This window comes from Xyrauchen texanus, chromosome 5 (assembly GCF_025860055.1).
Source record: "Xyrauchen texanus isolate HMW12.3.18 chromosome 5, RBS_HiC_50CHRs, whole genome shotgun sequence".
Taxonomy (NCBI): domain Eukaryota; kingdom Metazoa; phylum Chordata; class Actinopteri; order Cypriniformes; family Catostomidae; genus Xyrauchen; species Xyrauchen texanus.
The window spans coordinates 44,114,293-44,129,348 of record NC_068280.1 but is presented as its reverse complement, the minus strand read 5'-3'; the positions used below and the strand labels follow the sequence as shown (position 1 = coordinate 44,129,348).

Here is a 15,056-nt window from a genome sequence, read left to right as displayed (position 1 = left end):
GACACACAGCCTCCTTGGGAGATTTTAACTTTTAAATTTAAGAATTATGTTACTTTAAAAAAAAAAAATCAATTTGACAAAAATATACCTAACTAGAGCTTATTTACCAGAGATGGTCCACTTATATTAAAATGAATTAAAGAAATTGGAGCCCAACCAAGGAGTTTGTTGAGTTCCGCCCAATGGTCAGTGGATGTAGAAAGGAATTCCTGCCTCACAGTTAAAAGAGCCTTTTAGGCTATATTCAGACTGCAGGCAAATCAGATTTTTTTCTCAAATCAGATCTTTTCAGGCAGACTGTCTGCACTATTAATTGCAAGTGATCAAATCAGATTTGCACATTCAGACATAACCAACCTGAGGCGTACCCACATGACGATGCTTACAAAACAGATGCGGGGAAAATGGAGGTGCATCATCTCCCTCTCCAAATAAGCGCCCTGTCCAGTCGCAGTGCAGAACTCCTCCGTCGCACAAGAAAAACTCAGCGACAGAGGAGACTGGTAAATATTGTGATGTCCCGTGCTGCAGTCACCGATTTTTAACGTCATCGTTGTGTCGCATTAACAGTGACGCAAAAGACCATTTAAAATCTGAATTGAGCAGCCAGATTTCAGATTCAGATATTCTGATTCCTTATGTTTTTTTGCTGTCCAGACTATCAAAAACTCATCTGGACACAATCTGGATATGCAAAAAAATCTGTTTTTTATTTTTATTGGCAGTCTGAACAAGGCCTTAAATACAGACATCACCTGTCAATCATCTCTAGAACACATAATCATTAGCTATACAATCCTGGACATTTTTATTTTTTGGCATAATATTAGGTTAAGAATCACAATTTATGATTCCAGTATTGTCAGATATTAGGCAATTCCTAATGTTCAGGGACTGTTCTTTTTAGTTTTTAAACCATGATGTTCCCAGATCATTTTGGGAACCAGACAAATTTGTAAGCTATGAAGGCGGAAAATGACTACAAACTAGCAAAGTAGCCTTTGACTGGTGTAGGCTAAGCTACTTCAAGCATTCAAGCAGAATTATGCAGATAATTGTGAGAAGAATAGGCTAAAAGAAAAGGAATTTATACACTAAAGCTTTGCAAATACTGAATGCACAGTAGCCTATATCAAACACATATGTTTTGATTGTATTCTCTTGCCTAGATTTTCCCCCTCCATGGAGTGACCTTTTGGCTAGTTTCACCATCATTTTCAGCTTCTGTTATGTCAGTGGCGTTGAATGCAGTCTTCAGTGTTTTCATTGATACTTTTGCATCTTGCTCACAGCGCATCAATAGTGGCCAATAGTCTTTTCTATAACGCTGTGATGTCATAGTGAGCCTCTACCCCTACAATAAAATGAAGTGGTGAGGTGTAACCTAAACAGCTCTGCAAAATGTTAGATTCCCTTGTTTTACTGTTGGAGAAAACCTTCTTGCTTGCACATTTTAACTTTTTCACCACAACTCCATCTAAACAAGCAATAAGTACAAAGCGTCGAGAGGAGAGCACTGATTTCCAGCGTGGGGATCTCTTGGAAGTTCCTCGCACTTTGTTCACTCATTTTGGCATATATCTCGGTGACAACAAGGTCGCGCATCTTATGCCCGATATACTCCCGGTGTTGACAAGCAACACATCTCACATTCAGAAAGTAGTGACGAATACGAGATTGCTCCTCGGTGTGATTTACAAGTATGCATCCATACGCGTGGACACAGTGGAAGATTTCGCTTACGGATCGGCTATTTTCTTGAATACGATGGATACTACAATGAGAAAACAGCCGCTGGCTGCTGAGGAGGTGGCCAGAAGAGCTGAACAACTTATCGGCAAAATTCCATACAGTCTTTTATGGAATAACTGCGAACATTTCGTCACGTACTGCCGTTACGGGACCGCGGTCAGCCTGCAGACAGACAAGGTAAAGCGCGTTGCCTTTCATCTTCACGTTTTTCTTTTGAATGGATAAGTGAACACCCACATCCGTTCCAAATAGGCTACATTTTTCCTTTTCATAATACGCACGGTTAACCAAGAGGAAAACTAGTTTTATAGAATTAGACTACCTCGTTATCAGATAAAAATATATATTTTTACCTTATGAGGATTACCCTATACTATAATAACTTCAGTAAGATTATTAGGCCTATAAAATACCCTACAGATTAAATTTTCTCAATGCCGACAATAAGTGCTTTATTAGAACTTACATCACTAAGTAGCCTAATTTAACTTATATGACGAAAAATTAATATGAGTAAAAATTTACATATGAGTATGTAAGCTATATTCAAATGTATTAAAGCTTTATAATAGATTTATAATGGCCTATTTTTTACTATTTGATGTTTATGTGTTGAACAATGTGACCTGCTCCATTACTTTGAGTCACTTGTCCCCAAAACACATGCGTTTTATGTTGAGTAAAGTAAAAATGACTACATTTAAATTACTAGCCTATATTAGCCAACATTTAAAGGATTAGATATCGACAATTGTTTGGAGTGGAAAGAAGTAGGCATACATCTTTAGTAAACTGATAAAGACCTTTCTTCTAGTACAAAATGTGTTTCTGTGTCAAAGTGACTCAAAGTGATGGAGTCGTGCACATATAGGCCTATTGGCCATTTTGCAATAATATGTGTTAGTGTAAGCCTAGTAATGAAAGTAATGATAACGTTTTACTAAAGTAAAGTGTTGCTAAAAGTTAACGTTTGAACCTCCCTACCTTGTTTCTTGTGTTGTTGTTGTTTTTTTTTTTTAGGTTTTGCATTTTAGTGAGGGGCCCAGTCATTGACTATAGTGAATTCTGCCTCAAATTCTCAGTGTTCCCCTTTTCACCTCTCTTTAATTCCTTCGCGTCATTTGGCTGACTGAGAGCTTTTCGGAAGAAAAAAATCTGGGTCATTTTCCGTAAAAAAAAAAAAAAAAGAGAAAAGAACAACAGCTTCTTTCAGTGGCAAACTTGTTCGTGGAGATACGCGCCCAGAAAAACACAGCAGCGCCGCAGTTTAGACGAATGACAAATTGGTTTTTGGATTTAGTGCCCTGACTCACCTATTTTCCCATCTCTTTCCCTCAACAGTTCTGCGAAAGTTTAAAATGTGTTATCCGGGACCAGAGGAGTGTGCTTCTAACCACTGTCATCGGAATGCTTTCCATGTTTTTCCTTGGAATCGCGCCACAAACCGCACTTCCAACCTTTATCATTCCTTTCATGTTGTGGATGGCTGGATAAGAGACACTTCAGGTCTAACCCCATGAACTATAAGCATTTATTTAATAAATCAAACGTTTGTATGTTTCCTGTTTTATCCTAAAATTTCCCTGCGGCAATAACTGTTTTTGACGGTCGCGTTGTTTGTTTGTGTTGTCGCTATAAACTCTTAATTTTATTAATTCCTAGACTATTTTATATAAGCTTACATTTTATTAAAATTTTTCTAAAAGCATATTGTACAATGTTAACAAGTTAATAAATAGCTTTTAAATTGATTATTTTTCAAATGCCAATGCGTAATTACAGCATAATAATCAATGAATATATATCCTCCTTCAGTTCACAAGTTTTTTGAAAGCATGAACTAACTTGGCGAAACCTATTAGAAATAATCATTTATAAAGACTAATAATTGGCATATACGTTGCATTTTGTGTTTACTGAAGCTTCCTTACCGCAATGTCTGAAGTGCACAGACATTGCACTTTTTTTCAGGAGAAGAATTATAAAAAAAAAAAGACGAGTAAAAACTCTTGAAATGACAGAACACATTTCTAGTAAGATTTTATTTGGGATACAAGTATAAACAACTTATTTAGCCTATTCAAATGAAGTGTGAATTTTAAACGATTGAAACAATTGTTCACTTACAAATAACCATGTAAAATTTCTAGTTTATGTTCTTTTGAATGTACAAGCATGTTTATAACTTCTATAGAGTAGATGCGTTCATTTGAGCAACAGACATGTGTCCAAATTTGAGCGAAAGTTTTAGGAATTATAACCTAATTGCTGCAACACCTATTTGTTCCTATTTATAAAATGTCATTAAAAATTGCTTCACCCTTCTTTAGTACAGAAATGGCAAAGATTAGGCAATTTCATTCACTCTAGACAAAGGGTGAGAAAGCCTATAGAGTTATTGTGTAACTATTCATTGTTTGTTTCATTGGGCATGTGATGTACTTATTGTTGAGATTTTTCTGAAAATAGCCATGGATTTGTAATCCTCATGCCCCTCCCCAGTCAGCCCCCAATGGGATAAAACTTGCAGGTGCCAGGCCTTCTAGGATTCCACCACATCTTCTGCTCAGGATGTTGCCCCTACAGTTCCTCAGCTTGTTTTTAATATCTGTTTTCGCCGACTATGAAGAAAAAAAGAAGAAGAAAGTGATTATATATGACACGTCAGTGTTTAAAAGAGGAGATTTGCTTGAGGTCCCCCGAACCCTCTTCACACATTTTGGAATCTATCTGGGGAACAACCGTGTTGCTCACTTCATCCCTGATATCTTGCCGGTATTTATTACGGACAAGAAGGCCCTTGAGAAAATGGTGACTAACAACCGTCTGATTTTGGGTGTGCTAACAAAACAAGCAAGTATACGAGTGGACTCAGTGGAGGACTTTGCATATGGAGCAGAGATTCTGGTCAATAACATGGATAAGGTGTGCAGTCGGCCACCGCTCAACGGTGATGAAGTGGCTAGGCGAGCGGAGAAGCTCTTGGGCTCTGTGAATTACTACAGTCTGCTGTGGTACAACTGTGAACATTATGTCATGTACTGCAGATATGGCACCAGCATGAGTTTTCAGACCTACCAGGTGAGATTTTTCCTATCAAAAGACAATGGAGAAGTAATGCTGTCCAAAATGACTCTTAAAGAGGTTGGGAGTTTCTTTGCACCCCAATGACTTTCTTGAAAAATTAAACAGAGGTGCCCTGTACCATTTTCAAATCAACAACTTTTCTATTCAGTGCAACGTTTAACTTTTGTTTTAAGTTGCTTTGGTGAAAAAACATCCGCTAAGAACATATTTATGAATGTAATACCATGCCAATATATACTAAACTATATGTAAACTAAGAGAAATAATAAATATTTAATTCTTTATCCACTTTGTATCAGTCAGTGAGTGAGGACAGTTCTGGAGACACATCATAATTGCTATTTACCTGAAACTCCTAAAATTAGAATAAAAATATAATAACCACCTGCATTGTAATGCTGACAATCAGGCTACTTCAGCAGGAGAACTATGTGGGTTAAGTATGTGTGGCAACAGCAGTAATTCCATTTCAAATGGGATTACGCGCACACATAAATCAGGTTAAGAAATGTACTTCTGTTAAGAAATAGAAATCACATTTATATAAAGCATCACAGATAAAAAGGAAAAGGAAAAACTGAAAGTCATTAAATATTAAATTATATGTGTTAAACTCATTCATGAGTTGAACTAATTCAGGAAATGATATATGTGAAATGTCTTAAGCCTTCCCAAACCTTCAAGTCACAAAAGTTTAAAGTCACAATCTTCCAACAGGTCAAACTGAAATAGACAAGTAGCTAAGTAGCTCTCTGTATATTTAGGATAATCAAACAATGTTAATTTATTCAGTTTATCATATGAAATAAAAATCGTACTATTTGAGACTTGACTGTAGAGGTGATTTATTTATTTTTTTTCAATTTGGGGATGTTAAAATAATGTTTTGATTCTGTTGCTTGCTCGCATGACAAACCAAACCACTTAAACCATAAGCAAAAAAAAAAAGAGGTGGAAGTCTGTTTTTGCCACAAAAATCTTAAACATAGACTCATTAAAGAAAAAAAAAAGATTTATTGTTTACCACAGAAAATAAAGTCCAAATTATGTGTTTTACAATAAATCAAAATTAGCCATTGGAATCATGAAATCTGTGGACTAGTGTCCTCCAGCAATGCGTCACCAAAATAGGCACATTACCACCACCTAGTGTTCAGAGATACTTCAATTCTCAAGAAATGTACGATCTCTCCTTAAAGGGATAGTTCACTCAAAAAGGGAAGTGCTCTAATCATTTACTCACCCTCATGCCATTTTGTGACAGATATGTATGACTTTCTTTCTTCTGCTGAACACAAAGATTTTGAATATTTCAGTTCTGTAGGTCCATACAATGCAAGTGAATGATGACCAGACCTTTCAAGCTCCAAAAATCGTACAAAGACCACATAATGTATTATTATAGCTTAATAATATAATATTTATATAATATAAATATAATATAATATCATATTTAATAATAGTGACAAATTATAATTTAGACAACTCCATTGGTTTAATTCCATATTTTCAGAAGCAATATGATAGGTGTGGGTGCGAAACAGATACATTTTTAAATACTTTTTACTATAAATCTCCACTTTCACATTCTTTCACATTTTGAAAGGGAAAGTGGAAATGTATGGTAAAAAAATGACGAGGACTTAAATATTGATCTATTTCTCACCCACACCTATTATATCGCTTCTGAAAATATTGATTTAACCACTGGAGTTATGGATTACTTTTATGTGGCCTTTATATGATGTTTGGAGCTTCAAAGTTCTGGCCACCATTCACTTTCATTGTAAGGACCAACAGAGCTGAGATATTCTTCTAAAATCTTTGTTTGTGTTCTGTAGAAGAAAGAAAGTCATACACATCTGGGATGGCATGAGGGTGAGTAAATGATGAGAGAATTTTCATTTTTGGGTGAACAAACCCTTTAACTGACTTTCTCATTTTCAGATTTTTTAATTCTTAGAAAGTTCCTGCTGAATGCAAATGCAAAATTAAAGGCATGCAAAATTCTTTCTTTTTTCTAGTTCTGCAAAGCAGTGCGCAAGATTGTATGCAGCAAGACCTGTTCTCTACTAAGCCTACTGCTGTGCTTGTTCATGATATTTTATTTGGAAGCTCTGCCCATCTTTGGAATTTTACCTACGGTTATCATCCCCTTCACTATTTGGATGGCATCCTGAATCTCTACGACAAGCCATGTCAACACCACATATCACCATTCATTGTGCATTATTTAGTGCTTCTTCATTCTCCATCATATATGAGGCACCTTTATAACATATACAGATTTTAGGCAATGAACACTTTTTATTAAATCCATGTAACGATGTGATCTTCCTGTTAAGTGCTATCATGTTGGGATGTGTATAATTTATTTTCTTACTTTATTTTTAGACTTATAATAACGGCATATTAGCAATATTAAATACAATTTTTATATAATTTGTGTTTTGTCTGTAAAAAAGTGTCGACAGACAGACAGACAGACAGACAGATAGACAGATAGATAGACAGAAAATACTCTACAATAAAATGGTACCCCAAGGTACTTCAAAGAATTTCACGGACTATAATATATTATAGCCTACCATAAAAACTACCATAAAAACATTTTTTTTTTTACTTTTTTTATTAATTATAATGTATCATTATTAAAAAATATTTATTTTAATTTATTTTTAAATTATTTAATTTAATTTATTTCTTAAATCCTTTGACTGCAGATTGAACGGTTTCAGGGGTTGCTCTCTCTGGCAGCTCATTGGTTGATGCTCGATCGTCAGATAATCAACATTCAACAGGATCGAGCCATCGAGTGTTTCACAGGAAGCTATACTTAAATCTCACGATTAACTAATTTATTAAAAGGACAAAGGACAGAACTTCGGTTTCAACGATACAATTTTCATACCAAATTTAAGGTAATTTTTCACGAATAGCTGACAGACATTTTTTGCACGGAGAATTTTTCACTTCAGTGACCACGAGTAGATTATTCACTCTCAACTTTGTCGTTTTAGGTGGTATCGTTATACATTTTTTATTATATCAAATCTACTCCACTCCAAAAATCTGTTTGGGTCGACTTCACAGATTCCCTGTCGTCTAAAATGTCTTGCTATACTGTAGCAATGAAATACGAACTTTTTACCTTAAAAAAATCGACTAAGATTAAAACAATGTATTATTATTTTCATTTATAAATGTACATTATATAGGACCGTGCGCTTTGTTAATTACTAGCCAATAAATACAATTTCAGTAAATTTGTTGCAAATTGTTTGCTAGCAGAGCTTTATTCATGCGCGCCACAGAAACAAGCTTTTCAAAGCACCTTTCAAATAGGCAAATCAGTGTTGTTTGAAATGTTTTTTAATGACATTGTGAAGTGTCCCTCATAGCTTCTCTTCAGAAATGCAGGTGCATAATTTGTAGTTACCTGAACCTCAGCTGACATACAGTTTAAGGGAAAGTTCACAGCATAAAATACTTAAAATGTTGTCATTATTTTCTCACCCTGATGTTTTTCCCATATGCCCCATATGACTTTGTTCAGCGGAACTCAAAATGATTCACCATTCACTTTTATTGTATGATAAAAAAAAAGTTGCTTGGTGACCGAGGCTGTCAGTCCCAAACATTCTGCCTTTTTGAGTTTTAATTTTGGGGCTTACTATACCTTTAACTATAATACATTTAAGAGACTATGTAATGTATTTTTTGGTAGTGTTTTTGAAGTGGTCATGGATGAAGGCAGTACCAGTCAACCATCTGAAAACAGTAAGATAGACAGCTCTAAAGAATCTGCTCTTTTGGCCCTGATGGACAGAACAGGCTACAACATGGTTCAGGAAAATGGACAGACAAAGTTTGGTGGTCCACCTCCAGGTAATGGTTTATAAGAAAACCACATTACATCACACTAGCTAGATTATGTCTTGCCTGTGAGGAAGCTTATATTACCACATGTACTATAAAGTCAACATGAAATCAGAATTTACCATTTACTTTCTTAAAGGAATAGTTCACCCAAAAATGAAATTCTCTCATAATTTTCTCACAGTCATACCATCCCAGATTTGTATGACTTTCTGTCTTTTGCAGAACAAAAACAAAGGTTTTTTGGGGAAAAAATCTCAGCTCTGAAGGGCCACACAATGTAAATGAATGGTGACCAAAACTTTGAAGCCCCCCAAAACAAACAAATGGCAGCATTAATGTAATCCACATGGCTCCAGGAATTTAATCCATGTCTTATTAAGCAATCTAATAGATTTTGTGTGAGAACAGACCAAAATATAACTAATGTACATCTTGCCATTGCAGTCTTCAGGCATGATCACGATTTCAAGCTAGATTAAACTTCCTAGTGTTTGATGCATGCACAGAGTACTTGATGTGGCTAGGAAGTATAATTGAGCCTGGAATTATGATCACCTAGAAGCATGGTCCAAAATTAACTTTTTAGCCCACCAGGCTAGGTGGCTGGTAGATGAAGATATTTACCAGCCAGTTAGATTTCTTACCGGTAATTTTTGTTATTATTATTTTTTATTGCATTGTACAAGTGGATTTTACAGACATGGTAGACAAATAAACAGTACTGTAAGCATGATACAAAGTAAACTGCTTTTTTAAAGAATTGTATTGTTTAATTATTTATGAAATATTTAATTGCCAGATAATCCATTTAGAATAATTTTTCAGAATATTCACTAATTACAACAAAACTAAATTTGTATTTTAAACTACATGTTGTCATATGAATGACCAGTAATTAACTCTCATGAGCCTTAAGTACAAATAACACAGTAACAGATCTTGGTTTATTTGGAGTGAGTCGATTAATTCAGTCAGCTCCAACTGATTCATAAGTCTTTTTGATTCACAAAAAGAGCTGATTTGAAGATTTACTGCTAATTAGGGATGTCCTCATTCCATTTTCTTTTTTTGAATGAATACCAATACTTCCTTTTCAGTACTCGCCGATACTGATACCTGTTTTTTGTTTTATTTTTCTGAAATCCATATCAACAGTTTATTTCAATGTTATCATCAAAATTCGGTCTAAATAAGTTAACTGTAATTAAAACTTGAATCAAATGAAAATAGAACGGTTAATTTTCAACATAATACTGTGTTATTTTTATCAAATGAGGTGGGTGTTATTCAGAACCTCACAGCAAAATCCAAAATACAACATTAGCAAAAGAGAAACAAGCAGTTTTGATTATGATTTGAGCAAAGTGAGTGCGGCAAATTGTGTCGACCGCTAAGTGAATTAGCGGTCTGCGAACAGAGCATGTGAGTTTGAGCCAAGGAGCTCATAAGAGCAGCCGGCTTCAACACAACACTGGCTCCACACATACAAGTACATGAGTGTGGTATCCCTACTGCTAACCGAGACTTTCAATGAGCAGCGGGACTAGCTAATGAGAGCCGTTCCATGTAAAGTCCCGCAACCTTACTGACAAGACCTGCAGAACCCCCTTGATGACAAAACTGGAACATGTTAAAAGCTGACACATACTGAAAAAAAAAAGCTCCCGCCAAAGTGGCAAATGACACGCACAAATAGAAAATGTACCCGCTATTAACACTTGGGACATTTGCCCTAGAGGTCGCTAGGTGTATTTAAGACTTTTTGTTTGAAGTTCTGTGTATTCCTGGTTTTATCATGCGATATCCTGCTTTCCCTCTTGTTTATGTGTCTTGTCTCATTGGTTTATTGTCTTGTTAACTTGTTATCAGTTCTGTTCTTGGTTCCCTTTTAGAAGTCTTGTTGTCTTTTTATTAGTTTAGTCTTGTCATTGGTTGTCTTTGCCAGGTGTTTCCCTGGTCAGTGTATTTAAGCCCTCTTGTCTGCATTAGTCCCTTGTTGAGTATTATTGGTTGTAACTGTTTCCTTGTCAAGTCTATCCAGTTCTTAGTCAAGTCTAGTCATTTATGTTTGTTTTGTTCCGTTTACAGCACTGTAAATATATTGCACTTGGGTTTACACTTCAGCTACTTCATCTCTCTTCATCTGTCTTTTCCTGTCTTCAGTCAAGCCTGTCAGAATGTTACAGAATACTTGACCAAAGATGAACCCAGGAGGGGCACTTATTCGCCTATGGCAAAGGGATCATTCCAGAGAGAAGTTTGTAGTGGAATTCTGTGGCCTATCTGTGGAGATATCCCTGAAGCTGTTTTTCCACGCAGGATTAAATGAGCCCATTAACTGATGCCACCAGGGGAAATAGATTGGACTCTACAAAAATATATTGACTTTGCCATGCTCCTTAGTGGTTCGACCTTCACTGTGGGAGTGGCTGAAGAGGAAATCAATATTCCTCCTACATTAACCACCAAGCTCAAGTTCCCAGTCACGGCCAACAAGCCTGAGTTCCCAGTCACGGCCGCCAAGCCCGAGTTCCCAGTCCACGTCCACGCCTGGCACGGTCAACGAGCCAGTTCCTGACACCTCATCTGGCCCAGAGCCAGTGCCTGAAGCCTTGTCCATCCCAGTGCCAGTGTCCTCGGCCACTGAGGCCATTCACACAGCAGTGCCCCTGGCCGTCAGGAAGAGGAGAAGGGCTCCTGCTCCCTAGTCGCTACCAGTGTTCACAGCCATGGAGGCCATTCCCCTATCTCTGCCAGTGTTCACGGCCACGGAGGTCGTTCGACCTTCACTGTGGGAGTGGCTGAAGAGGAAATCAGTATTCCTCCTACATTAATCACCAAGCTCGTTAAAAAATGCATTTACTCATGCATCGTGCATCACAGAAGTTTATTTTTTCATCAGCCCAGCCCAGTGCTAGGTAACGTAGCTAAGTGATTGTAAGTAAAATACTTCACTGTTTTAACAGACTCGCACATGTCAGTCGTCCACGATTTTAGTTCATATTTTTTTCCCCGCAGTTTAAAACAGAATTTTTATTAAGGTTAGATGCATACGGAGTTTTTATTCTGATGGTATAAGTTCATAAGATTTGATGACAGGTGTCAGACATTCAGCAGCATCAAATAATTTCCATATTCACACACAGTAATTTTCAATCACATTTGCTTGCAAGGTAGAGACCTGTTTTTACATTGTTGCATGATATTTTTTCAGCAAATGAGCTCAACCTTGCTAACGGTGTCAAATGTGACATAAAAAGCCCCTTGAGCTGACCGCGCAATTGCACAGATACGTATTGCTCGAATTTGGCCGGCAATGCCATATCTGCAATGATGCACAATTCCAGGCACAGAACCGAACGCTATTCTTACATACTGCAATGCGATGAGAGGGGTTTTCAAGTTATGCAGTTATATCGTATCTAGCATTCCCATCTCAATCGGTAAGCCATTTATTCATTATACGTATATGATTAATATAACATGTACAAAACATGTAAAAATGACCTTGTGTGAATTTTATCTATGTGTTAGAGAGGAGTATGTGAAAGGATGTTGAATGTTTGAAGGGGTACACCACTGTGAAACGTTTGGGAACCACTGCCTAGTGCCTTGTCCCTCAGAGTACCCAGCTTCTCTGAAGTCAGAGCTCTTAGAATGCAGAGCAACTCTGACCTCTGAGCCTTCCACGGCTCTGTCCACTCCTTCTGAGACTCCTCCTCCAGTGGCTCCATCCGCTCCTTCTGAGACTCCTCCTCCAGCGGCTCCATCCGTTCCTTCTGAGACTCTTCCTCCACTGACTCTGCCCACTCCATCTGAGACTCAAATTCCTGATCCTCCTGCGGCTCTGCCCGCTCCACCTTCAGTTCCACCACCTGAGACTCAAATTCCTGATCCTCCAGCGGCTCTGCCTGCTCCACCTCTGGCTCTGTCTGGTGAGCCCCCATCCCTGGTAGCTCTTCATTCTGATACCCTACCTTCAGTAGCTCTGTCCCCTGGGCCTCCTCTTCCTGCGAATCCGACTCTTGACCCTCTGCCAGTTCCGTCCTGGTCTCCTGACCCTCTGCCAGTTCCATCCTGGTCTCCTGACCTTCTGCCAGTTCAGTCCTGGTCTCCTGACCCTCTGCCAATTCCTCTCATGGTCTCCTGATCCTCTGGAAGTTCCCTTCCAGAGGAGCCACCTCCCAAACCGCCGGACCCCGTTCCCTTCCTGGAGCCGTCTCCTAGACCGCTGAACCCCACTCCCTTCCTGGAGCCGCCTCCCAAACCTCCGGGCCCTGCTCTCTTCCTGGAACCATCTCCCAAACCTCTGGACCCTGCAACCTTCCTGGAACTACTACCCTGGCCTCCCTGGTCTCCGGGCCATCTGTCTTATCAGCCCTGGTCTCCTTGGTCTTCTTGCCATCCGCCTGATCTTCCCTGGCCTGCTTGGTCTCCTGGTTCATGTTGGTCTTCGGACTCCCATTCGCTTTGCCATGGCTGCCTGGTCCAGTCTGCCCTCTAGTTTCCCCTGTGCGTTCTTGGTCTGCTGGTTCCATGATGTCCTGCTCCTTCTATAAACAATTTTTCTGTTTTGGTGTTATGTTTAGGAGCACCAGGAGTCGCTCCTTAAAGGTTGGGGGCACTATGTGCATTTAAGATTTTTAGATTTTTAGAATTTGAAGTTATGCGTATTCCTGGTCTTGTCATGTGATATCCTGTATCCGTCTTTTTCATGTGTGTTGATCTCATTGGTTTATTGTCTTGTTAAGTTTTGTTCTGTTATTGGCTCCTGTTTAGTAGTTTTGTTATCTTGTTATTAGTTTAGTCTTGTCATTGGTTTCCTTTGTCAGTGTATTTGAGCCCTCTTGTTTGCATTAGTCCCTTGTCGAGAGTATTGTTGGTTGTAACTTGTCCTGTCTATTCGTTTCCTAGTCTTGTCATTTATGTTTGTTTTGTTCCATTACCAGCACTGTAAACAAACTGCAGTTGGGTTCACACTTCAGCTACTTATTCTCCATCTGTTTCTGTCTTCAGTCAAGCCTGCTAGAATGTAATTTCGGACCCTGCCTAGGAGACTGCAGATGTCAAGGTTTATTATGAAAAAAGATTACAGTATATTTTGGCCTGTTCTCACCCAAAACCAATTGGATCACTTCTGAAGACATGGATTAATCACCGGAGTCTTATGGATTAATTTTGTGCTGCCTTTATGAGTTTATTGAAGGTTCAAAGTTTTGGTCACCATTCACTTGCATTGTGTGGCCCTACGGAGCTGAGATGTTCTCCTAAATATCTTAGTTTATGTTCTGCAGAAGAAAGAATGTCATATACATATCATGAGGGTGAGTAAATGATGAAAGTTTACATTTTTTGTGTGAAATATTCCCTTAAATCAGTGCTCAGTCCTACTCTAATACATCAATATTTTCTGCTGACGTCCTTGTCCATGCGAAAGTAAAATGGGTTGCGAATGCTGTTTCATGTTGAGTTTAAAATTAGATAGATTTTTTAGCTATTTGACTGATAAGCATTTATAAGTAGTCTAAACGTTTAGATTGCACCACTCCCCATTAAATAATTCACTTTTAATTTCATTATCATATACTTTTGTCCTTTTCTCCCTAAATAGATGGTTTAAAATAATACCATCAAAAGACTAAGACTAAAAAGCTATAACACAAACCTTTCGAGCATGATATTTTTTGTTGCATCAGATAGGGATAGTGGTGTTAATGATAATGCAGTAACATTAATATTCTCAGGTTGGGAAGGACCCCCTCCTCCAAGGGGTTGTGAGGTGTTTGTGGGTAAGATCCCAAGAGACATGTAAGAAGATGACCTGGTACCTGTCTTTGAGCGGGCCGGTCTCATCTACGAGTTTCGTCTGATGATGGAGTTCAGTGGGGAGAACCGCGGTTATGCCTTCGTCATGTACACCACCCACGAAACAGCTCAGCGGGCCATCCAGCTCCTTGACAACTATGAAATCTGCTCAGGAAAGTTCATAGGAGTGTGTGTGAGTCTAGACAACTGCCGCCTTTTTATCGGTTCCATCCCGAAAGACAAGAAAAAGGAGGAGATCCAAGAAGAGATGATGAAGGCCAGTATATGACACTACTGCACACATAATGATAGAACTGTGCAAAAATAATCTAGAAGTCTGCCATTTTAGTTGTGTGAAATGTTCTCTAGCACCCCTCAGTGGACAAAAACTTGTAAAAGCATCTTTTGAATCAATTAATAAATTAATTATGAAATAAAGAAGCATGCCAGTAATGATCTAATGTCAAGTCTTTTTACTGCAATGTTAAATCCAGGTGACTGAAGGGGTGGTGGATGTTATAGTTTACCCT

The 15,056-nt window shown here is 38.1% G+C and overlaps 2 protein-coding genes and 1 pseudogene across 2 annotated transcripts; all 3 read left to right on the top strand.

Moving 5' to 3' along the window:
- Window positions 1-1,401: 1,401 nt before the first annotated feature.
- Window positions 1,402-3,259, top strand: LOC127644345 (lecithin retinol acyltransferase-like). The gene is made up of 2 exons (XM_052127482.1): window positions 1,402-1,929; window positions 3,094-3,259. The coding sequence occupies exons 1-2, from the start codon at window positions 1,402-1,404 to the stop codon at window positions 3,244-3,246; spliced, it is 681 nt and encodes a 226-aa protein (XP_051983442.1). The 3' UTR covers window positions 3,247-3,259.
- Window positions 3,260-4,323: 1,064 nt separating this feature from the next.
- Window positions 4,324-7,022, top strand: LOC127644346 (lecithin retinol acyltransferase-like). The gene is made up of 2 exons (XM_052127483.1): window positions 4,324-4,833; window positions 6,864-7,022. The coding sequence occupies exons 1-2, from the start codon at window positions 4,324-4,326 to the stop codon at window positions 7,017-7,019; spliced, it is 666 nt and encodes a 221-aa protein (XP_051983443.1). The 3' UTR covers window positions 7,020-7,022.
- A 1,560-nt stretch (window positions 7,023-8,582) lies between these two features.
- LOC127644344 (probable RNA-binding protein 46) overlaps window positions 8,583-15,056 on the top strand; it is an 18,227-nt pseudogene continuing 11,753 nt past the window's right edge.

What these genes read in the sequence shown, in the direction of transcription:
- LOC127644345 (XM_052127482.1), top strand. Translation starts at nt 1,402, where the DNA reads ATGTTAGATTCCCTTGTTTTACTGTTGGAGAAAACCTTCTTGCTTGCA. An exon ending in TCAGCCTGCAGACAGACAAG is followed by an intron (nt 1,930 to 3,093) that starts GTAAAGCGCGTT and finishes TTCCCTCAACAG; the next exon opens with TTCTGCGAAAGTTTAAAATG.
- LOC127644346 (XM_052127483.1), top strand. Translation starts at nt 4,324, where the DNA reads ATGTTGCCCCTACAGTTCCTCAGCTTGTTTTTAATATCTGTTTTCGCC. An exon ending in TGAGTTTTCAGACCTACCAG is followed by an intron (nt 4,834 to 6,863) that starts GTGAGATTTTTC and finishes TCTTTTTTCTAG; the next exon opens with TTCTGCAAAGCAGTGCGCAA.